This window comes from Lepisma saccharinum, chromosome 9 (genome assembly GCF_977018435.1).
Source record: "Lepisma saccharinum chromosome 9, izLepSacc3.1, whole genome shotgun sequence".
NCBI lineage: Eukaryota > Metazoa > Arthropoda > Insecta > Zygentoma > Lepismatidae > Lepisma > Lepisma saccharinum.
The window spans coordinates 65535712-65562140 of NC_139237.1; the positions used below are offsets into that span (position 1 = coordinate 65535712).

Sequence of the window (26429 nt, forward strand, 5' to 3'; positions counted from 1 at the left end):
TCAGTATATTCTGAATTACACATGCTTTTATACCCTTCATGAGTATTACACAATTGATTTCTTTAAGGTTATAAAGTTATTTAATATTCCACAGTTTGGGCTTCACATATGGCGTAGTGGTAATGTAATCAAGGGGTCCCAGGTTCAACACCTGGTGGAGGACCATTGCACAGTGGTTCGAATCCAACCGACATAATCAGTCCCGATTAGCCTATGTGCGCATAAAGGGAACTTAAAACAATACTTTTTTTAAAAAAAATCCACTGTTCAGTGTCCAGATAATACTTTCTAAATTTGAAGAGCAACAATGTGACAAATCTACTTTGACAGTGTCTTTTGTTCTGAGAGACATAAGATATATATATAAAATGTACTTCTCAGTTTTTTTCATTAGTTAGGTTAGCAGATTCTGCAACAACTCTCACAGTTTCCTTGTGAACTTCTTTCTCAATTTACAAATTTAGCAGTAAAGTAATTATTTTCCCCAAATCTGTACTGCATATCCTTTAACTTAATTTCTTAGCATATTGTATCAAAATATGTAATCTTATAACAAATAGAATGCAGTGTATTAATGATGTCAACCAGCAGCTTGTTCCACCTCAGAGGTGTATCGCGCACGTTGCACATGTTCCAAAAGTAATTCCACATTGTGCTCATTTATAATTAAGATGTAATTCAGTGCAGATTTTACGAATATCTTTGTACCTTTTAATTGTATCATCTTCTTAACCCTCTGCCTCCATTAAGAGTTGCTGTTAATAGTTGCATTGGTGGATGTTGAATTATTATGCATGATGAAATTAGATGTGTGTGTTTGATTTCTTTGAAAACTATGTTTCTTCAGGAACTTTCTATATTGGACAAGATTCATTAAGTATTTCCAGATTTATCTTTCATTACATCTTGTCCATCTTAATATATTAGTTTTTAAATCTTTCCTCTTAAGACTGTAGTACCATTATTGGACTTGTGGTTTTTGGTTTTGTTAAGAGTAATCAAGCAAACTTAGATACAGTCTATTCATTTTATACCTCACATTATTTATAAGTTAATAAGATCTACTGTGTTACAGTAACTGATCAGCAGATTGCAAACTTTACATAATTCTTTATTAATGCCATACGTTTTGTCTAGAATTGTCTTGTAAATCAGCAATGGTTTGTGGGTTCTGATACTCAAGAACTTTAAAGACACCTCACAAAACCAAACAAAAAGTAAGGCAGCATTAGATCCGGTGATCGAGGTGGCCACTCAACCATATGGGTCATTTTACCTTGCAGAGAATCAGGAAAATAAAGATTACTAACTCAATGTAGGTACAATCAAAATATCTCGAACAATATTCACTTCTGCTTCAGCCTGTATGTTTGTAACTCCCCTAGCTACAATAAGCCAAAAAGTTATTTTTAGACAATTTCTTTTTTTTTTCTTAAGACAATTCTTTATTTCAAGAAATAAACATGAAACCAAAAATCACATGGCATCTTAGGTTACTCTTTAACTACATCTGTGTGTACTGGCATTGGTATATTGCTTCCTCTATCCTCAGAAATTTCATAACTTCCTGTCATTTTCTTTAGTTGAAGTGGAGACCCCAAGGGATCCTTGCGAGAACTCTCCCTGTGGACCGAACAGCCTGTGCAGAGTGGTAAACGGGCTCGCAGTGTGCTCATGTCAATCTGGCTACATTGGCTCCCCTCCTGCATGTAGACCTGAATGTGTTGTTAGCACTGAGTGCCCTCAGAATAGAGCATGCTTGAACCAGAAGTGTCAGGATCCTTGTCCCGGAACATGTGGCTCAAATGCTCGTTGCCAGGTTGTGAACCACAACCCGATCTGTAGCTGTTCTCCTGGATTTACAGGGGACCCTTTTGTCAAATGCTTGAAGGAAGAGTGTAAGCTTTATTTTTCCTCTTGCTGTACCTGTCCTGTACTTTAATGCCTTTTGTATTCTTTCTCTTTTTACTTCATTTAAGCATGCATATGTTATTTAAAATAGAAGTTTGAATTGAACCCACTGTGAAATATGTACAGATAACAGAAATTTGTTTGGACTTTTTACATGACACACTATGTAGTGTCATACATGGAGATCAATAAGTATACCATACTAACTAACAGAACAACATACAAAAGGTGTCATTATGATGTCACTGTCTAAGCTAACTTAAAAGTTAAAAAAAAAACTAATCATAGTTACAAGAATGTTACAATATACAAGGTGGTGCAATGCAGTTTAGAGCCTCCAGATGTGTGTACAGCAACAATAACATCTTTCCGACATCATCTAAAAAGGTAAAGTGTTCCCCTGTGCATAGCACCACGCCATGAAGGCGTATAGGGGGTGTGGGGGTAACGCCCATCATCTTCCATACTTAAATCATCACTGTATACCTATCCAAACTACATTTCTTACCGATGGTAACACATGCATTCCTTTTGAGCCACCTTGTATAAAGATAGTAAATCTGTTATTTTATTGAATGTTATTTAGTTTTCCTATGAAAGTTGAAAGGAACCGCAGTGGTCTAGCCGGTAGAGTGTCTGACTGCCATGCAGGAGACCCAGCTTCAATTCTTTGGGTGGGTGATCCAAGGTCGTAATGTTTCCAGCATTGTCCCTGCATAAAAGTGACTGAGGTTCACCCAGACTCAATTAAATGGGATAAAGTCAGTGGGAGCATGGTGCTGATCGCACCCTACACCCACATCTCCTTAATGTGTCTTCATGGCAGTGCGCAAAATGCACTGGGTACTTTACGTTTTTTAATGATACTTGATAATTCAGGTAACTAATTGTAAAAGAGAAAGGCACTTGATTCATATTAGAAATTGAGACTTGTTATACACTATTAAAAAGGATTAAACAAAAATATAATATTCCCCACCAATATTACTTTTTACAGAATTGATGAAAACATTTAACTCTTCATGATAAATGAGCTCATAATTAGTGACATTAATTTTTTTTTTTTGCTATGTGGTTTCAATTTTTTCATAAAATATAGTTTTGATTGTTATTTTATTGCATGCTTATCTTTCTTTCTGTAAACTGGTTAAATATTGGATCTGTATTACAAATGAATGCATTCAGAACAGGGTTACGTATGTTATATTTGCATGTTCTTAAATTTTGCTCTTCTATGTTTTCATATATATATACTTGCAATGCTATTACTCTTCATTTCCCTATCTTTATTTTCTTAAGAGATCTATTTGTTTTGCCTTTTTACTGATATGAAAGTTTTATTTCATTCTTTGGAAAATCTTTCTGGAAGGAGTCAGTTCATCCAATTTTGCACCATATTTCCAGAAGTTTACTGGTCACTATTTGATTAATATTGAAAGAGTTTGTGTAAGTGGTTAAGGTGACAGATTCATATTTTGGCAGCCATATGTACAAATCTCTTTGTAGGCTATCATCACTGAGGTTTGTCTGTAGTTTTCCTCAGTCACATTAGGCAAATGGTGCCTCCCTGATGGTGTAATAATGTTGTCACCTTCTAATCAAGGGGTCCCAGGTTCGATACCTGGTTGAGGAAACATGGTGCTTTAGATCCCACTTTAAACTATAACTACAGTCCCGATTAGCTTATCTGTGCATAAAAGTGGACTTTAAACAAAATGCTCAACATGAGGCAATTATTGGGATGGTACCTTTGAAAAGGCCAATAACCTCCTGTTTTACTTGTCATGATCTCATCACAGACCATAAGTAAAAATTAGTGATGTAGGTAAATCAAATCAACATTTCGTGGGAGAATAAAAGAAAATGGTTGAACTGACTCCCTGATTCTCAACGGCATGATATCTCTTGTTTTCTCTTGGCGTTTTGTTTACGCTATCCTCTGCTTATAGTGCCACCACCTAAGGAACTTGGAAATCCATGCGATCCTTCTCCGTGTGGACCAAACTCGCAATGCCGAGTCGTCGGAGACCAGCCTGCATGCTCTTGCTTACCCAATTACATTGGCCGTGCACCCAATTGCCGCCCAGAGTGCACTAACAGTGCAGAATGTGCAAGCAATAAGGCGTGTCAAAATGAAAGATGTGTGGATCCTTGCCCCGGCAGCTGTGGACAGTTGGCACAGTGCGTTGTTGTCAATCATAATGCTGTTTGCACTTGTCCACAAGGATATGTTGGAGACCCATTCCGTGCATGTTCTCCAGCACCTATATGTAAGAATTTTATTTTATTGTGCACATACTACTGAACCACAACTAACATAATAATTGCACCAACTACAAGTTTGCAGAGAAGTGAATGTCCGGAACTATAATGTATTGGATTACTATATTAGTGGGTTTACTTTAACAACAGCCTTTAAATTTTCCCTTACATTTTAGAAATTTAGCAACCTTGTTAGGTATTTACCTGTAAATTAGAGATGATAAAATTACAGTTGTGATAAAATAGAAATAAATCCTATTACTATAACTGTATTCTTGGTCAACTCTAGTTTACAAGCAATTGTCTGATGAAGGTAGCATGTGATCTCTTGAAACATAACAATAAAAGTCTGTTTATGTAATTCTAATAACTATATGTTTGTAGGAGGAAGTTAAATGTGAAATGTTGACAATATATATTAATATCATGATGCAAATAAATTGCATGATCATTGATTGGATTACAACAGTTTTCCATATACTAATTAGTAGACATATGACCAAATCTAATATACCTTACTTCACTGGATCTGATGTTGCTCCCTAAGCTTTTAAATCCTGTGAACAGGAAGAATCTGCATGTGTGTGCACCACTGGTTTCACAACAGTGCATTTTGTATTGTATATTTGGTTAATTTGCCAGTTTGTAGTATTTTTGGCATGTTTTCTCACCACGACTCATAAAATACAATATTAACCTGTCCAAAAGTTATTTATATCCATCATTTTGTATCTTATAAGTTTAATGTGTGTATTTTTATAATCTTGTGCAAACTACAGAATTGCTGATGTGAAATAGCATAAAAAAATTATAAGCAAGGAATTAGCTTATTTCCCCTTTTGACATCAAAATCAGTGAAGTTATTGTTTTAATCTAATGTTGCAACTGGCTAACCATTAATATTATATCTCCTCACCATAACTGACATATTTGATAGTGAATATTAAAAGACTTACTAGTAATAACTACAATGGGTGCTTCTGTATAAAACAAAGTTTTTCAACACATACTAAAAAACTGAATTAACATGCAACATGGGGATTAACAGTTGTCCAAGAAGTACACCTGTAATTTGAAGTAATATACATCCACATATATATGTGTGTGTGTATTCTAGTCAAGGTAATTTTGAATCATGTGATCTGTTCACTTTGTTTTACATAGAAAAGTAATCTTCATTATTTGTGAAACAATTGTTGTGATACAATGAACATCAAGAATATGTAATATATATTTGTTTTATGGCCGACTCTGTTAACATGAAGTTTTTCATTACTGACCATTAAGTTTAACTATTAATATCATCATTATTGTGCTTTATTTTATTTTGTGGTATTTTAATGCTAAAGTGTGTGTGCTAGCATATGACACCAATGGTAAATGATTTTGTGAAAGTCTTGATAGAATGATTGCATTGGGCTTTATGCAGAATTATGAAACTTGTTATTGAAAATAAGGTGACCCAGTTACTGATGCAAAACTCTTCTGCTTTGAACAGTTTCATTCCTTATTGGTTACACATCCACTTTCTTTGTAGACCTTCTCTGAATTTTGAAAGATTGGCTACTACCTGAAAAAGCTGCTCACAATCTTCAGCTATTGAGAAAAGTTGTACTTCTGTCATATAGATAACTTATAGTTGTGATATTTCCTATTGGTCATATCCCCTGCAGTCATCCTCCTATTACTGTTTTAGAAAAAGATACCAAGGTTTTGATCTATCTGCTAATTTGATTTCAATTCAACTATTGAAGTGCTAACTTTGAACACTTTTTTTAAAAAAAGGAAAAAAAACTTGTCGTTGCCATGGAACATACTCTCTTCCTATGTTTTTGTCTGGAAACACAACACTCAGAAACTGAAAAAAACTAGCCCTTTTCTCCATGGTGGACTAGTCAGTAGGGTATCTGACTACCATGCTGGAGACCTGAGTGTGATCTCCAGGGTGGGTGATATAAGGTTGGATTTTTTCCAGCCTTGTCCCTGCATAAAGTGACTCTGGGGCTCACCCAGCCTCAAATAAATTGGAACCGGGGGCAACCCTGGGTGGTAAAGGCAGCTGGAGCATGTTGCTGATCACACCACCTCCAAAATGACAGAGATGGAGAATGTGTGGGTCCCTAACGCCACATCCCCTAAATGTGCCTTCATGGCACAGGGAACTTAACTTTTTTCTCACAACTACATTGTGCCAGAGAAGCGATTTCTATAGCGCACCTTTCACAAAACACAAAAGTGATAATTTCCAGTACTGAAAACATGACAATGCTCGCAGGCTGCCGGGCTCTCAGCCTTTTTATGATGATGTAATTGTATGAAACGATCCATGAATGTAGAAAGTTAGGAGTATGCATCTCTTGTATTGCAGCAACTGAGAGAACACCACCACCTGATCCATGCTTCCCATCACCGTGCGGACAGAATGCCGAATGCCGAGAGAGAAACGGAGCCGGAGCTTGCTATTGTCTTCCAGGCTTCTTTGGCGACCCTTACACGGGATGCCAGAGAGAATGCGAGGTCAACACAGACTGCGTGGCAACCAAAGCTTGCATCGGCTACAAATGCCAGGATCCATGCTCGGGCACTTGCGGCACTGATGCTGAGTGTAATGTCATCAATCACATTCCAACCTGCCATTGTAGGGAAGGCTTTACGGGAGATCCGTTTTTCGCTTGCCGGCCGATACCAGCTACTGGTAAGTGCTTCAGTAGGGAAATGCATATCACTGCATCATTATTTTAAAGGTGAAGATTGCTTGTAAATACAGTAGAACTGTGTCTGGTGCTAAAAAAAAACTTTTGAGTTCTGAATTCTGATAGTTTTGAACCAAACCAACTACTAATACAGTGATAATGATAATACAGAGCAACAGTTCATATTTAACCACCAAGAACAGCTGATACTTTTCAGAGTTCTGGTATCTTAGACAGTCCGTAAACAACCTTGCGAAGTCTAAATAACCTGTAGATTGTGTAAAATGCATCTTTTTTTTTCTATTAAATTTGCAGCAAGATTGTGTGATTAAAGTCCATTTTATGATTAAATGAGCTGTTTTAATATTTCTATCTCATATGTGAACCAATGAATATTTGAAAGCAAAATTCAGGTAGATTAATATGACATGGTTGCAATGGAATGCCTAAATATTAATATTTATACTATATACTATAGGAACAATTTAAATAAGGCAAATTATGGAAGCAAGTTGCAGGTTATTTATAAAATATTGTAACCAACTTTATTAGTAAATGGATAAATTTAGTTATAATCTTTGGTTCTCAGATGAAATAAATAAGGGTGGTTATATAAAAAAAGTGCCTAAGCAGTTTCACATTATCCATATATTAGTAAATTTAAGCATGCTGAATATACATATCCATTTCAGAGCCTCCTCCACGCAGACAAGACCCATGCTCTCCTTCCCCATGTGGACCCAACAGCATATGCAGAGTCGTCAACGAGCAGGCCGTATGCTCCTGTGTGCAGAATTACATCGGAAGTCCGCCGAATTGTAGACCAGAGTGCGTTGTCAGTTCCGAGTGTCCTCTGGACAAAGCATGTATCAACCAAAGGTGCTCCGATCCTTGCCAACATACATGTGGCCTGGGTGCCAATTGCAATGTCAGGAATCACAATCCAATATGCGCTTGTCCTGCAGGCTTCACTGGGGATCCATTCACCCAGTGCACACCGCAACGTGAGTACACTATTTGTGGTTACAGTTTTTTTCCTCATTACCAGTTTTTCACATTTGTAAAGCTCATTTGTAGTTATGTTCATGGCACAAATAGTTATAATTAAATTATATATAATTTTTGCAAATTACTTATTGTGAATTCTGATTACACCCTGAAAAAAATGTTTGTCAGCACACTATCATCATAATTTAGAAATCAGAAGTCACTGCACTAATAGAACAACAGTTTTAGTTGTTCATTTGAAAAAAAAATATGCAAAATAATCATCTTGAATCATTTAATAATGGCTAGTCTCACATATCGTGTCAGTTTTCATTGTATGTTTCATCATGTCTTGGTAATATTAATACAGGAACATTCTGTAAAAACTTACAGTAAGGCATTCACATATTGTGGTCCCAATGCCAATACTATGAATGTGAAAATTTGGATGTTTTTACCTAGTGCAGTTTCTGACTACTTTTTGTTGATGGATTCCTATGCTAACTTGTGCAGGGTGATTATAAAATCTCGATCCATTTGTGAGAAAAAGAGGCTTCAGGTTAGAACAAATGTATTGAATGAACTCCCAAGTACAGGTAACACATAATCAACATTGAAAGAAAAAAATATCGGATATGATAGTGGTGTACAGAAGAAAATCCATGAAAGTGTCATCTCAACACACTTACACATGAGCACCCTGTATAACCTAATAAATAGAGTAGGTACATATTTTACTGATGACAACATTTAACCAAATGTAAAACCTGTTTTTCTGATATTTTGAATATCAAAATTATTTTATCTCAAAAGTAAGATTTAGCACATTTGTGGATTTTAGCATTGGTGCGATGATATGCAATTAAATATATTGAAAAATGAAAATTGGTATGATTGTAACAGCAATATTCTGTATTTTCAGCTGTCACTGCAGAACCAGAACCAACAGAAAGGCCTCCATCATGTGTTCCATCACCTTGCGGACCTAATTCACAATGCCAGATCGTCGGTAACAGACCAGCATGCTCTTGCCTGCCTAACTACATCGGTTCTCCTCCAAATTGCCGCCCAGAATGTGTGATCAACGCGGAATGCTCCAGTCAGCTGGCATGCATCAACCAGCAATGCCGTGACCCATGCCCCGGTTCGTGTGGCTTCAATGCCGAATGCAGAGTGGTCAATCACACTCCCATGTGCACATGCAGCACTGGATACACAGGGGATCCTTTTGTACAGTGCTTGCCTACTCCATCAAGTAAGCAGACTTACCTTAAATAGTAATTATATTAGAATAAAAGTGATAATGGTATGAATAAAAGCTTAATTGATACTAAGAAAACATCAATAGATATTTACATATGTTACTTCAAAACTTAATAAATATATCCAGTATATGACTCTCATCAAAGCAGTATCAATATATTAGGGTTCCCACTGACATAGAAATAATGGAAAAGTCAGGGAAATCAACCTATAACTAAATAAGGTCTTGGAGAAACCTGAGAACTTCCAAAATATTTATGAAACTTGAAAAATCCGGGTTCGATGGATGGTGGAGGCATTAAGTGGTTTGGATCCCACTTTAAACTGTAGGTCCAGTCCCGATTAGCCTTACTGTGCATAAAGTGGACTTAAAGCACCAATTCAATCATTCAATCAAAAAATTGAAAAATCGGGATTGTTAAATATGGTTGTTCTACATGCTATGAATAGGAATTCTTCACATATTTGTAAACCTTGATTTTGATACAAGTGCTTTGAATAATAAATAGTTACAAATGTGGGGTTCTGTGCAACTGGAAGCCATTTTGCATATTTTTACTGTGATTTGTATACTGATAACAATTAACATTAAGCAAAATTATCACAGAATAATATCCTGGAAATGTATTTGAAAATATTGGGAAAATCGGGAAGTCCATTTCGGCAATGGGAGTGGGAGTCCTGTGTACACAGTAAATAACTGATTAGCTTTATTGATAGGGAAATCCTTTTTAATTGACTGCTGCATTGTGTGCATATTTAGAAAATAAAAATATTATGCCAAATTATGTTCAAATGAAAAACCTTTTGGTGTTTCATACAGTGCTTTCTTAGATATAGACCAGCTTGAAATTTTTGCTAGTGCCGATAGAGTACCGATATAAAATTTACTGATACCAATAACCAATATTCTATGAATCTAATTAAAATTTATTAAAGTTTATTAGGAACATGGCAGGTTCATTAATGTCCCCAATTAATTTATTTAACTGGATGACCAATAGATTTTGCTTTTGAAAAAGACACTGCATACTTGAGCATATGAATTATGTTCATGTATACATATGAAACTAGTAAGATAATAGCAGAATTTTTGCACTAAATTACATTGGAATTGTAAAATTATCAGTAATTTTACCAATGTTGCAATATGCCTGTGTCAACTCATACCAATAGTGTGCTGATTAATCTGCCATTTCTCCAATTTACTTCAACAACTAAAAATGTATATGTCACTTTTATACACATAAACGATCCTTCTTGATGTATCATAATAATTATTAGAAAAAGTACCAATTGTATATCTTCTGTGAGTGGTAACAAGTTACAAAAATGAAATAATTTATGTTAAATTTAACAGTGGATAAATATCTTGCCACCATGCTTACGTTTACTTCACAGTCTATTTCATTAGTTTTTGTACTTACATATATATATCTTTTGCAGCTACGCCATCTCCTCCAAGGACCGAACCATGCAATCCATCACCTTGCGGTCCTAATGCTGTTTGCCAGGAAAGAAATGGAGCTGCAGAATGTAAATGCGTGCCTGAATACAATGGAAACCCATATGAAGGTTGCCGGCCTGAATGCGTGTTGAGCTCAGATTGTGCCAGAGATAGGGCTTGCCTCCGCAACAAGTGCAGAGATCCTTGTCCTGGAACTTGCGGTCAGAATGCCAAGTGTGATGTCATCAATCACATCCCTACATGTTCTTGCTTGGAAGGTTTCAGAGGGGATCCATTCTCCAACTGCAGACAGATAATACAAGGTTTGTTCACTAATAACTAGAGATAAATTATATGTTGCAATCACTGAGCGTATAAACGAGGCAAAAATTCTTACTAAATGAAAATAAGAATATTAATTAGTAAAACTGGAGGAAGGATCCGTGGTGGTGTAGTCAGTTAGAGTGTCTGACTGCCATGGGGGAGACCTGCGTTCAGTTCCCAGGCTGGGTGATCAAAGGTCAGAATTTTTCTGGTATTGTCAATAGGGGTTCACCCACAAATAAATGGGTACTGAGTGCTACCTTGAGGGATATAGGCAGCCTGACTGAGATCAAGATTGTATGGGGCCCTACCTCCAAAATCACGTATGTGTACTTTCATGGCATGGTACAATGTGCATGGCAGAGACGTGGCTTGCATTAAGCCGGTGTTACCACAGGTAACAGAAAAATGTAAAGAATTAAAAAGTTGTTTCAATAAAATGACAACATTGTTAAATATGTTAATGAACACCGTTGCCGTCGAGTAGATATTGCCTAGGACATTTTTCTGCAGCCGACAGAAGCAAAGAGGGAAGCTGTTCCGCTACCCTGAAGAGGCAAGAAGGGAGAAGAGGGTGCCAATGCAAGGAAAGAGCGGGGAGACTTTGGGGCATAGTGTGCTATGGGGTTATTCATATGCCTGTTAAGGAGCCCTGTTGCCGTTCAGATCTACCGGATCAGCCAGTGTTGTCACATCAGATTGGCAGAAAAGAGCTAAATCCCACCTAAAATAGGAATACCATTTCTGTGAAGCAACTGGAGGTAGACTGCAGAGCCAAGGCTGGATTGAACTACAACTGACACCAGTTACGTAATAGTTCCTTGGTGTGATTCTGGATTTGGACAAACCTTGCTCCAAAATACTAAGTTGGCAACAGTAGTACGTACAGCTGGGCGCTTCCACAAAGGAGCAGAGTTCTGTTGTCTGCTCAGTGCTCACCACACAAACATCAAACTGACCCGAGAAAAGTGTGGTTGTTCTTCTTCCCCTTCGCACCTCATTGCAAAGAAACAGAGACAGATGAAGAATTGACAAGGATCTACCACTATTCATTGGATTTTCGTGGAAACTGTCTCATGAGTGGTAGTTCTTTCTAGGAGTGTTTGTGGCTAAATCACTGTGCTGATTGCAAAACAAGAACAAAATGAACAAATATCTAGCTCGAAGACATGTTTTCTTTACCAGGGGAGGGGGTGATAACGTCTAGCAGGCATAATTGTCATATTAACTAGTTATGGACTGATATGAATTCTTTTCCAATGCCGATAAAGTACCTATGTAAAAGATATTGATAATTGATATTCTACTCATCTGATATAAAATGGTCAATGGTTCTTGAATAACATGAATGACTCATTAATCCCCTTAATTAATGTTTGTAACCAGGTGATGTGGTTAACATGGTAAACCAATGGGTTTTGTCCGAAGTGATAGCCTTTTGATCTTGCCACTAAAGTTTCCAGCTTCAAGTCTCAACATGGCCATAGGTGTACTGTGAGAGTGTCGCTTCATCAATTTCAGCCAATCAGTGACCTTTATAAAAACCAGGACATATGAATTATATGTTTGTAATCATTAAAATATTAAGAAAGTGACAGAATTTTACACTAAATTACAGGCTATTTATAGATATGCTGGATTGGAAAAATATCAGTAAATTTAGCAATAAACACGTAATATGCCTATATTGGACAATACTGGTACCAAATATTTACTGTACAGCACTAAAATATTTTTTTAAATTCTTGTCTAACATTTTACATCACATTTATATCTTTTGGCTGTACATTGGCAACCCTGGATACTAGTCAAAATATTCTGAATTGGAAAAATTGCATACTCGTGCATATATGAGTATACATACAATTTTACGTTTTTTTAGTGGACCAGGCTGAAGAAACTGAAAATGTGGGGAAAATGTAAAATCGAGGAAAATTTTGTAAAATTTTGATATGTTGGGACCATCAAATTTGAATGTATAATGTGGGAAAATGTAAAATCAGGGTTCCACTGTATATACAAATTAATTTAAAGCTTTCTTTTGTGAATTTGTGCCTTTTATGCTCTTACAGGAAAAAGATAATTTAATAATGAAATATTTGTCTTTCCAGAACCAGAACCTCAGCGAGACCCATGCAACCCTTCGCCATGTGGCCCCAACAGCCAGTGTAGAACAGTGGACAACCATGCTGTGTGCTCGTGCCTCTCCGGTTATGTTGGAAACCCTCCGAGCTGCAGGCCAGAATGTGTTGTGAGCACAGAATGTGCCCAAACCAGAGCCTGCATTAATCAAAAGTGCACGGATCCTTGTCCTGGAACCTGTGGGCTGAATGCACGCTGCGAAGTGATCAATCATAGCCCCATCTGCAGCTGCCGAGCAGGACAAACTGGAGATCCATTCAAGAGCTGCTATGACATACCACGTGAGTATTTAAGAGCTATATAAACTGGCAACTTTGCCATAACATTTCAATAAATTATAATGTATATTATAACATCTGTGTGCTTTAAACTTCCATACAGATAGTTCAGTTTCAATTAGTTGTCTCAGTTTCAGGGAGATGACACAAATGTTCACGTTCCAATGTCAGTGGCAGTGAGAAATTATAGTATGTGCATGAAATGGTCATGAAAACATAATACAGAAATCTCATAGGCCGAGATTATAGATTAACATGGTAGAGCATTGGTACTTTAAATTTAAAATGTAGGTCTGACCATCAGTTGTTTTTAGGGCATAAGAAATGATGTTAGTGCTAATGACTGCCTTCAGAACTACACTATATTGTAATGTACAAATACATGCCCCAATGAGTAGTCCAAATGCAAAATTAGTGTATTAATGGCCGGCCCCCGTGGCGGAGTGGTTAGCACATGATGCCAGGAGTCCCGGGTTCGAATCCTGGCCTAGGCATGGATGTTTGTGAGTGTCCATTCATCGATTTAATCATATCATCACTCATCCCCATCTTCGCAAAGTAGCTAAAAGTGGCACAAATAGCAAAGTAGAATGAAGCAAGACAATAAAGTGTATCAATGTTCGCTGTTTCATATCTCGTAGAGTAACTCTGCATTTTGTAATGTGGTTAGAGAGGTACAATCGCTGGTTGTGCCACAGTTTTCATAACTTTTCCATAAGTCACCAACATCAAATGTGAGATGTTCACAAGATAATAAATGCTACTTTATTTTAAATACACAGTAGAACCTCATTGTCTGACATTTGATTCCTGCTCTTTTCAGCACCACCAACTGAACCAACTGTTGTTGAAGAACGAGACCCATGCGAGCCTTCCCCTTGCGGACCAAATGCAAAATGCCAAGCTGTAGGTAACAGTCCTGCCTGCTCTTGTCTCCCTGGCTATTTTGGATCACCACCAAATTGTCGTCCAGAGTGCGTCATCAACCCAGAATGCCCAAGTCGCATGGCATGTGTCAACCAGAAATGTCAAGACCCTTGTCCTGGTTCTTGCGGAGCTAATGCCGAGTGCAGAGTTGTGAACCATGCTATAACATGTGTATGCTCACCTGGATACACGGGAAATCCTTTCGTCCAGTGTATGTTCCAACAGAGTAAGTATTACTTGTGTAATTTGAAGACATACTTGTCTACAGTTGTGTCTAAAAGCATGAAAATATTGGGAACAATAGAACTTTGCTTGTTTGTTGCCTTAGCTTTGATGTAATAAGTATGTACTAATAATAATATAATTAATTCTCATGTAGTTTGCAGTTGTTACAAGCATTTGAACACAATTTTTGCCCATAAACTACAAGAAATATAATTGTACAATGCAAGCAATATGTACATTCAAGAAAAAACAATAACATCACAGTTATCAATACCAATAACTAATAGTGTACTGTTCCAGTGTAAAATATCAAATACAGTTGAACCCTGATTTTACAGTACCGGATTTTATATTTTCCAGCATTATACATTTAATCTTAATGATTCCAACATAGCAAAATGTTACAAAATTTTTCTCAATTTTACATTTTACCGCATTTTAATTTTTTTTCAGTTTGGTCCCCTGAAAAACGTAAAATCGAGGTTCCACTGTATTTAGCAAAGAACTTGAATGATAATTTAATAAATGTGACTGTTTTTGCTTGGTTTTTACCTTAAGTCAAAAACATCTATACATGAATAAGGTTATTGTGTGAAAACAGAATGCACAAATTTTCCAATTATATCTGTGATTCTAGTATGTAAATTAAATGTTGTCTTCTTCCTTTTGTAGAAGAACTTGAAAACCCGTGCGAACCATCACCTTGTGGAGCAAATGCAGAGTGTAAGCAAAGAAATGGAGCGGGTGCTTGCAGTTGTATCCCTGACTACTTTGGAAATCCATACGAAGGCTGCAGACCTGAATGCGTACTGAGCTCTGACTGCTCAGCAGATAGAGCCTGCATCCGAAATAAGTGTCAAGACCCATGTCCCGGAGTTTGCGGTCAGTCTGCTACTTGCTCAGTTATCAACCACATTCCAACATGTACCTGCATCGATGGCTATGTAGGTGATCCATTTGTGGCATGCCGACCTCAACCTACCCAAGGTATGTACTACAATAGAGCACATGGTCTGTGCTGATTTAAAACTTTACCGTCTAAAATTTTACTTTTGAATTATTCCGGGGTCTCATTGTTCACATTCTATGCTGTGATTGGAGACCTGGGAAAAACATTCTATTTTTTTTTTTTTTTTTAGTAATGATACAATCATCTGGGCATTTATGTGCTTGTGTGTAAAGTGTAAATGCATGAGAGTATCAATACCTTTATCATATACCATCTCAATACTATTTTGTCGTATGTCCATCTGCGCTGACTTTGCAGGAGATCTGATTAAAGTTCAACATGTGTGGATTTTGAATACACTGCAAGATTGGCGCAAATATTTTATTAATGTTGATAATTTACACCACCTGACAGCCAGATACGTTGCTCCGGAACGTGATGCATTAACCTTTAAGGAACACAATAACTACATCAACTCATCTCTAACGAAAAGTGGAGATAGGACAAAACAGCATTCAAACAGTTATATTTTGACAGTCATCATCAGGCTACTTTTATCAAGAATGTACTTTCACTGATCACACACTAAAGTTATAAAACAATTCTCATTTTTAGAAATACTAGAAATCAAATTATATGTACTCACATTTATATGTACCAGTGGTAATGCAAGAGAATGGCATCGGGAAGTGGATGCTCCCCCAGATAGTAGGTCCCTCTTTTCCAGGTACCCCAGGACAACAACAGTTGGTAATTTAATATTGAGTAACATCTCTCTCCCACAACCAACTATTTCTGTGAACTTTACTGACATGTGTACATAATTTGAATTATCTCAAGAAATGGTGTCGGTGAACTGTGGTAGCTCAGTCGTTAGGGTGTTTGGCTTCCATGCGAGAGACCCTGGTTCGATCCCCAGCGAGGGAGAACCTGGATTTTTCCCACCTGTTCAAGCAGTTCCTTCACCCACCCAGCGTCGTGTAAAGTGGGTACCTGGAGGAAACTCTGAGTGGTAAAAGCAGCCAGGGGCGTGGTGCTGATCACCCCCCACCCCACCTTCAGCCGTGATCAAGGAGTGTGTGGCTCTAACTCAACACCCCCTATATGCCTTCATGGTATGGTGCAAAGCACAGGGAAACACTTTACTTTACTTTACTTTACATGGTGTCAGTTCCACATTATCATGTTGAGTGTTTCTTTACAACAATATAATAATTTTATTTTTCATCGTGTCTCAGCTCCTGCAGAAAGAAGGGATCCATGCAACCCATCTCCCTGTGGTCCAAACAGCCAGTGCAGAGTTGTGAACGAGCAAGCAGTCTGTTCCTGCCAGGTCACTTACATTGGAAGCCCACCAAACTGCAAACCAGAGTGCGTGGTCAATGCAGAATGTCCTCAGAACAGGGCATGCAGCAACTTCAAGTGCACCGATCCTTGCCCGGGTACCTGCGGCATCAGTGCACGTTGCGAAGTCATCAACCATAATCCCATCTGCAGCTGCCCTTCAGGATATAGTGGAGATCCATTCTCAAGATGCTTCCGTGTGATAGGTGAGTGACGTATGTGGGAATGCGAGTTTGTGAAGGCAGAAAAGTACGTGATGGCCCTAATTGGGTGCAGTGCCTGGGGCATGCAATATACATGAGGCCTATAACAAAAAAAAAAAATTCAGAGGTCTGAAAAAGATTTTTGTTCCTTGATTTGAAGTACAAGTGTCACTTCATGATTTCATTTGATAATTAAACGAATAGTGCATATTTACAATTTTTTATTGAAATATTTTAACATGTAGTACTTTGCTTAGAATATGATTTTAGTAATTTCATATATTTTTAATTTGTCAAAATAATCCATGAAGTCAAGAAAAATCAAATTATTTGCTTAATTGGAAGCACCAACATCCTATAAACTCTTAATAAACAGCACACAAACACTTATTTTTATCTTGCATGGGACCGTGGGCAAGAACCCGAGTTGGCTTTCAATATGGCTGGCTCGGATGGCAATGAATATCTGAACTAGCAAGATAATTTTTTGCATAAAGTAGATTTCATGTTGCAACTTTTCTGGTTTTCTTCATATATATTCAATACAATATTCAATATAAATGTTTATGTTAATGATGATCCGTGTTCTGTCACTGGAATTTTTTTTATCGATGTGCAATCTTTCTATTTATGCAGTTGAGCCTCCTCCACCACAACCTCGACCACAGAATCCATGTGTGCCATCTCCCTGTGGACCAAATGCCGAGTGCCGAGCAATTGGCGATACCCCATCATGTTCGTGTCTTCGAAACTACATTGGTGCTCCACCAAACTGTCGACCAGAGTGTGTTGTTAACTCAGAGTGTCCAAGTAACCAGGCATGCATTGCGGAAAGATGTCAAGATCCTTGCCCAGGCTCGTGTGGGCAGAATGCCGACTGCAGGGTCCAAAACCACATTCCAACCTGCTCATGTCAACAGGGCTACACTGGTGATCCGTTCACACAGTGTTCAGTAATAATTGGTGAGTATTTGTGCTTTGCTTAATTTATGTTACATATCTACCTATCTGTGTTATTTGTTACAACATTTATGAATAGTAAATTTATGAAGTAGAGGAAGAAACATGCACAGTGTAATATCTATGCCTTACTCCTGATTTGAATCTGGAACCCCTAACTTACAAATTGCATTGATGCCAGTGATTAAAAATTGTAAGATTTCAAAGCAGTTGAGTGTATTTACAAATTTTAATGTGTTTTTTTTCAGTTGGGACTACACCATATTAATCGACCTGAGTTTTGCTTTAAAATATTCATAATTTCACATAAAGATATTAATTTAATCACAAAATCCATTTCTGCCCACGATATTGTTGCAAAAATTATGAAAATTATGCACTTTGCATAATTTCTAGGATATTTAGACTTTGCAAAAGTGTGGCATGTCATTTTTGGAGACTGCAAGAAGACACGAATGCTCACACAAAATTGACATACACAGGGCGATTGTGGATGCCACCTGTGCATCCTTCTGCTGACACGATATCGTTCCGCCAATGAACTGGCGGCAGAAGTGGATGACAAGGGTATACAAATACTTGTCTTCCGGGTATGATAAGTGCCTCAATGCCATGGGTGCATATGTAGAAATGTAGCTCAGAGTAGAACGGTTTTGTTCAACTACGTAAGTTGTTTTGTTTTTTGTTCTTTTAAATTACTGAACGGGTACTACTTTCTGGACGCACCTTGTAGTTATCAAAATATCTTCCTGGCACCATGTAAAAATTCCATAAAGTATGAATTTGGGCTGAGCCGATACCGATGCCTATGCTCACAGATTCCCACCGTTAACAATACTTGAAAATTGTAATAATTAAAAGTTTTTCAAAATATTAATTAACAATAGTGTGTAAATATTCCACTCCAATTATATGAATCATTCGACCAAGATTTTTGATTTCATACTTCAGGTTTGCGCGACTTACTCACTTTTATATAGTATATTCTTTCGTATTTCTAGAAATTAAAAATACAAAGTTATTTATTACTTACGTAAAATGAGTATGTATTTTGTACACAGACAACGTTTCGGGAACCACTGTTCCCTTCTTCGGGTCCTATATCTCGTTTATCCGAAAAGTGCCATATCCTCATCAAATCATACACTCGTCACGAAAAGGAATTGGTACAATATGGTCAAGGTAAAACTTGGAAAACGCTAAAACCTTTGCTGGACCCATGTTCACTGTTATTTGTTAAAATAATCATTATAATACCTTCTGCTAAAAAAACCAGTGCAAGTTAAAACTTTAAAAAGAAGAAAAAGGGCTCTCTTATTACACCATTCCCATGCGGTCTGCCTGCACTTTCCTTATCGTATGTGTAGGGAGACAAATTTATGGTAAATAAAAACTGAGGAGAGCACGTAAATAAAATGTTAGATCAGCTATATATACCAGCGGTGGAAAAAAAAAAAATTGGCACACACTTTTTCATCATGAGAGGAAACAACATACAAAAGAGCTATAAATTGATAAACTACTTCATTTTTATATACTGTACACATACACAAGTACTTAGCTGTCCAATCAAAAAGAAAACATCAACACAAAATCACTTCATTTCTAAATTGCATATTCGGGGGAAGAAAGGAATGCAGGTTGACAGGGAGCGAAGTTTTTGAACTGAGATTATGTGCATGGGAAATCCCAATTTGCAGCGTCTTCCTGATGTGATCGAAGATAAAATGTTCTTCAGCTGCAAGTGGTAGGAAACTTTAGGCAAACGTTTCGTTACAAATCGACAGTTTCCGCGTACAACCTCGATTGCCGGTTTTTGCGTGTTTTCTACTTAATTTGATGATATTTCACGGTTATTTTGCGAAAAAGCATTCATTTCGTGGAAAAGCACACATTTTGCATTACTTCGCGAATAAAACTCATGCATATTTCATCATTGGGGTGTAGTTACTTGCAGAATGTTCAAAATTGCATCTTTTTTTCACATTTCAAGATTTCATGCATCACTAAAATTCAATGTCCCTACGTTTGCGTGAGGTTGCGGGCATGTCAACTCTCCCCTCCCCTACTTTTCCCCTACATTTATCCTCCTCGTTAAGTCATTTCAAGATCAAAATCGCAGATAACTTGGGCTTCGCATATTACGTCAGAGGTGATCTGGAATCCAATTTTCTCGTATTCCCGTGTCTCCCATTTTTTAAGCATCTCAGTCCATAGTTCGTATTACCATCTTCTCTGTTAAGCTTATTCTCTCTATTTTTACAAATGTAAGAGGCCTCATAGACGTTCCTCCTAATCAATTTATCCTCTTCCCTTATTATTTTTTGTACCTCTATTTGGTGTCCTTCATCTATAATGTGCTCCGATAGTCCGGTCTGGGGAACCCCCTCCCTTATATCTTTATCATGTTCCTTCCAACTTAAAGATAGGTTTTAAAAGTTTTTACTTGCACTGTTTTTTTTAGCAGAAGGTTTTATAGTGATTATTGTAACAAATAACAGTGAACATGGATCCAGCAAAGGTTTTAGCATTTTCCAAGTTTTACCTTGACCATATTGTACCAATTCCTTTTCGTGACGAGTGTATGATTTGACGAGACTATGGCACTTTTCGGAGAGCCGAGATATAGGACCTGAAGAAGGGAACGGTGGTTCCCGAAACGTTGTTGGTGTACAAAATAGATACTCATTTTACGTAAGTAATAAATAATTTTGTATTTTTAATTTCTGGAAATACGAAAGAATATACAAGATTTTTGCTTTAAAATGTACAAAAGTTACATTAGAATGTCAAATTACATGCCATGTCATCGCAAAATTATTTTTTTTTATACAAAACTGGTGCAAAGTGACAATAAACTACTAATTTTGCTCAATTTCCAGGATAATTAGACTCTGCGAAAGTGTCGCGTGACGTTTTTGCAGAATGAAAGACCAGAAAATTATTGTATGGTATCGGCTCAGCACTAGTATGAATATGTTAGATTATATGATATACAATATATATATTGTTGTGTTTCTGTCTTTCTCCCCAGTGCAAGAGCCACCAAAGAAAGTCGACCCATGCAACCCATCACCTTGCGGACCAAATGCACAGTGCAACAACGGCCAGTGCACATGCCTGACTAATTACTTCGGAGATCCTTATGTTGGTTGCCGCCCAGAGTGTGTCCTCAATTCAGACTGCTCTCGGGACAAGTCCTGCAGCAACCAGAGGTGCATTGATCCATGCCCAGGAACATGTGGGCAGGATGCTCGTTGCGATGTCATCAACCACATCCCTACCTGCTCGTGCCCCGAAGGTACATCAGGAGATCCGTTCGTGATTTGCCGACCATTCACACCACCAGGTATGTTGCTTCAGTTATATAGAAATCCATACAAAATTAATTAGTAACGTCCAGTTAGTGCACATGTCGCACTCCTTCAGTGTTACTTTAAGAAGCTTTTGTTGTAAAACTAAAGCTTTGCAGAGTGCTAGTGTAATTCCAGTTACTATTATCATAACGAGTAGTGAATATTCTGCAATTTTAATGACTTAATCTTTATGACTTACGAAAGATGCAAGTGAAATACATGAATATATTGAGAAAACAAAAAAGTTTTAATTACTATACGTAACAAGTGTATGCCAGTAATAAGGGCACAAATTTTTTTGTAAAATCATTTTAACAGATACCATATGCTGATTATTTTCCTGTAGTTTACGGTTATTACAAGCATAAGAAAACAGTTTTTTCTTTGTGACGTTTCAGGAGAACACACGCTCCTTTCATCAGTAACATTGACAACATCCATTATATAACAGATTCTTTTTGTTTAAAAATTACTAACCATTGTTATAACTGTATCTTTAGTCAAAATGAAAATAAATGTCTGATGAAAGGAGCGTGTGTTCTCCTGAAACGTCACAAAGAAAAAACTGTTTTCTTATGCTTGTAATAACCGTAAACTACAGGAAAATAATTCTATCATGCAAGCAATGCGTACATACAAGAAAAACCATATGCTGAATATTATAATATTTAATATTACAATAAATAGAGTCTCAAAAAGAGTTCAACTATTTCAACTTAATATTTTGGATGTAGTTGAAGAAAACTTACCCAATACAATACTGTCTTAGTTAACTTGTTCATATATTTCTCAATATTGTTAATAGAAATATTTAAATTGTTGACTAGGATTTCTTACAGTCTCTGATTTGCTACAATGTTCCTGCTGAATAAAACATTCAACTAGATTTTAGATGCTTGTTATTATAGTTTATATTACAGTAAAACCTCGTTAATCTGGACTAATGGGGGGATAAACTGACCAGTTTAACAAAAGTCCAGATTAACTGAAATAACCTAAAGGAACAGTAGAAAGTGCATTAAAACTCAGATTTTAGCAACAAAACAAGTTTATTATGGTGTATTTAAATGGCATAGGCCTAATACATTAGCTATACAGTACAGTACAAAGTCTGCGAGTAACAGAATTTAATCAGTGGTTGACTGCCTTTTCTTTGGGAAGTTCTCTTGTTGACTTCTAGCCACATTTAAAACCTTGCATTCTGCTTTTTTTTTGGGGGGAGGGGTTGGCTTTTTGCCTGTACTTGTTTGTTTTTTTTTGTTTACATTAAATAATCTGTGAAAAACATAAATTTGTAAGCTATAACATTGTTTCTTCAGAAAAAGCATTATGTTTAATTTTCTACAATTGCAGTTTGCATAAAATAAGAGAATTCTTATTAAAGTACTTACAATACAAGCATTAAGCAATACATTGTCTTCTGAACCTTACAGCAGAGAGAAAAGAACCATGCAACCCATCTCCATGTGGTCCCAACAGTCAATGCAGAGTTGTGAACGAACATGCTGTTTGTTCCTGCCAGACTGGATTCATCGGCACCCCACCATCATGCAGACCAGAGTGTGTGGTCAGTGCTGAATGTTCACTGACTCGAGCATGCCTGGCTCAGAAATGTCGCGATCCATGCCCAGGGACCTGTGGACAGAATGCTCGCTGCCAGGTGGTCAATCACAATCCAATTTGTAGCTGCTCTCCTGGAAACACTGGCGACCCATTCACAAGATGTTACCCAGTTCGAGGTAAGTTAGTCATTGCTGTCTTTTTTTTTTTGTCTGATATTTGATATGCAGTAGGGATGAACTAAAATGAAAGTGCATGGCATTCCTCATCCCGTGCCTCTCTTCGAGAAGAAGTTCTTCTCAGTCGACTGCGCATTGGACACAGCCGTCACTTGCTGCCAGGGCTTGTAACATTATTTTAAGTATTCGGCATATACTTGTTAAATGTGTCGAATTTTCTTTCGTCACAGAGAATTTTAATCTTCCCAAGTGTTTGTCATCCCTGTTGGGAGATGATGACAGAGTTTTAGCAAATATTTTTAGCTTTTTGAGAAGAGCTGGACTCTTCCACTGCCTGTGAGAAACTTAGTTTATTCTTACTTTTTAATGTGTTGTGTTTGTCTTGCACAAACTTGCACTTTTAAATTTCCCTCAAGGGGCTCTTTAGACCCCTTGTTTTAAATTTTTAAGTAAGAATTTTAGATAAGGGGGTATTTCCTCTCATATATTGTAGGGTGCAAAATGGCCTAAAGTGCTGATGCACCGAAAATTTTTAATTCATTAATTCAAAATAGAAATTTTGCTGATACTGATAAAGTACTGGTATATAATTTGTCAGGAACAAATGTTTTACAGATCCGATATAAATTTAAAAATTTCCTCCTAAGAATCTGAACTGTTCATTCATTCACCTTCTCAATTAATATATAAAATGCGACAACTCTGAGGATTTTTTTTTTAAAAAAAGAAACTGAATACTTGGATATTTACAAAAGCAGGGTATGTGAATTATGTTAAGGTGACCCATAAGTAGCAACATTGAATTTTCGTAATGCACAAAATTTAGAAACATAAAAAATCAATGTGATTTTAAGGATTCAGCTTATAATACAATCCTCAGTAATGAAAGTAATAAAATATGCATGAATTTTATTCAGGAAGTAATGCAAAATGCCTGTTTTCCCCATGAAGTGAACATTAGATCAGAAATGTGCAAACCTTGCCAATAAAATTTTGCAATGCATTTCAGGCTATTATGTATAAATATATTGAATTCCCAAAATTATTGGCAATTTTACCAATTTACTACAGATACTGATAGGCTATTGTTTAATCTGCCTCATATCTATATATAAAAATATATAAAATGCACTATTCACAATAGTCTCTTATATTAACAAGAGAGTATTCTAACATTATGTAAGAAAAGTTTGAGTTTTGCTGAAATAAAAATCTATATTCATATCATAATTTGCATGTCTGTTCAAATGAAATTGTACTCATTTTTTAAAATATGTTTTGATATAAAAGGTCCTTCTAATAATTTTGCTTGTTTTCTCTTTCAGTGGAACCAACACCATCACCTCCAACGAATCCGTGTCAGCCGTCTCCGTGCGGTCCGAATGCTCAGTGTCAAGTGCGTGGCGAAAGTCCCGCGTGTTCGTGTCTTCCAAATTACATTGGTGCGCCACCGAATTGTAGACCGGAGTGTGTTATCAATCCCGAGTGCCCGAGTCACCTCGCGTGCGTGAATCAAAAGTGCCAGGACCCGTGTCCTGGATCGTGCGGTTCGAATGCTCAGTGCCGTGTTGTGAATCATACTCCAATCTGCACCTGCAACGTGGGACATACTGGCGATCCATTCCGAGGCTGTCAGCGCATCCAAGGTAGGAACCGTGAATGCTTTCTAGCTTGCTGCATTCGCTAATGCTTGGTTGCATGCTGTGCTTGTTTTGCATGCCAAGCTTTTTTTTGCATGCTTGCTTTTATGCATGCTTATGTGCATGTTTTCTTAGAATGGGGACCAAATTAAGGTAGGTCAAAGCTTGGTCCCCCATCTTGCCTACAGCAGAGAAGAAGTTGGAGTGTTCCCGTAGAAGAGTGTGCAGAATATGGTTGATAAATGGTGGTTTGAAATAAAAATGAGGCATTGTAGGCTTGTTAGAGCAAGGAAAAAGCTCTAAAGCACTCAAACGTATATGGTGATTATAATTCGTAAATTCTTCCTACTGCATTGAATGTTAATGCTCACTGTATACAAAGAAGTTGTGGCAAGGTGAAGCAATGGAAAACATTCCTATGATTTTTTTATTGTTTGGCCTCTTATCACTTAAAAGCCTTTTGTTGGAAATTTTGACTTGCTGAAGTTTCTTTCATAACTATTAAAAAGTTACTTTCTAACTCATCACTAGACGAGCATCTACATTATCATCAAATTCCTTCTTTTACAACTCCTATGTCTTGTGCTGACTATCATCATATTCCATATAGTAAAATGGCAGCACTTGTGAAGAATTTTCATTCTTCAGAAGCCATTTCTCTAAATTAATTCAGCTCTGTATTTAATTTCTCAATGACAAATAAGATTATCTGCCTAATAGTCTTCGTTGTACAACCTTGTTGAATATTATTTTGGTGGTTGATGAGAACAATATTTACATTTAATCTGATGCTCTATACATTTTTCCTTACACATAGCCAACTAAAATATTTTCTCCATTCAAGATAAAAACATATTAATACTCTGAGAGGAATCTTTCATCATAAGCTGTATACTGTTCTATTGTTTTATAAGTTGGAAATGTATCAACACAAATGAATTACACATGTGTTCTGATTAAGGCACCAACAATATACACATCATATCTCAAGATCAAAATATGCAAACACATTTTATACATCCACCGAGGGCTGATATTCTAACTTGTATATACCCTAAAATATCTAGACTATCTTCATTTGCTTTTTCAAGCCATGCCTATTTCCTTTTCACATTCCTAGTGCCCTCTTAATTTCATGCCCCATGAACTGTCTCTCTTTGGCTTTATTTCTCAGTACATCATATTATTGACTTCTTAAATCAATTCTAAAGTTTTGACTTTAAGACTTCATGAACATCGCAACACACATGAATTGAAGTGCATATGTTTTGCATTTTATGTCAAACATTCTCAAAAAATTTGCTTCAGGCATGTGGGGAAAATGACCAGTTTTCACTATGTTTGTGAGAAAACAATTTTTTACAGCACTATAACCTTCATTTCTTCAAATTTGAGGCCTACCAAGTATATTGTTCTTAATAATTTATAGAACTCAACAATAAATCTTCATTTCTGTGCTTCACTTGAATTTATTAGTGCCTTCATGTCAGTAAAGAACAAAACTGATTCTTTTTCAACATAGAATTCAATGCAAGGAGGAAGACTTTATGATTTATGATGTTTCAAAAGACAAATGGATGGCTATTTCTACATCCATAAACACAACGTTAGTTAATGTTGGTTAATTCTTGTGCAGTCATGATTATAATATTTTATGATCATGATCTGCATGAATTGCTAATTAACCAGTCGTAAATATTTGGTGCTGGATATAGAGGTATAGTGTGCGTGTGTCACAAATTTGTACTTGGAAGTGATGCAACATATTAGTTGTAATTT

At 36.8% G+C, this 26429-nt stretch overlaps 1 protein-coding gene across 1 annotated transcript in view; it reads left to right on the top strand.

Moving 5' to 3' along the window:
- Positions 1-26429, top strand: part of dpy (fibrillin-like protein dumpy) — a 474963-nt gene that overhangs the window by 288379 nt on the left and 160155 nt on the right. The window contains exons 76-90 of the mRNA XM_083128311.1: positions 1590-1898; positions 3861-4181; positions 6542-6868; positions 7559-7870; positions 8776-9108; positions 10563-10886; positions 13005-13310; positions 14131-14460; positions 15132-15446; positions 16647-16949; positions 17592-17918; positions 18011-18027; positions 20958-21264; positions 22705-23010; positions 24336-24665. Of these exons, the coding sequence (XP_082984437.1) occupies positions 1590-1898; positions 3861-4181; positions 6542-6868; positions 7559-7870; positions 8776-9108; positions 10563-10886; positions 13005-13310; positions 14131-14460; positions 15132-15446; positions 16647-16949; positions 17592-17918; positions 18011-18027; positions 20958-21264; positions 22705-23010; positions 24336-24665 (4467 nt within the window). The remainder of the gene's footprint in view (positions 1-1589; positions 1899-3860; positions 4182-6541; positions 6869-7558; positions 7871-8775; positions 9109-10562; positions 10887-13004; positions 13311-14130; positions 14461-15131; positions 15447-16646; positions 16950-17591; positions 17919-18010; positions 18028-20957; positions 21265-22704; positions 23011-24335; positions 24666-26429) is intronic.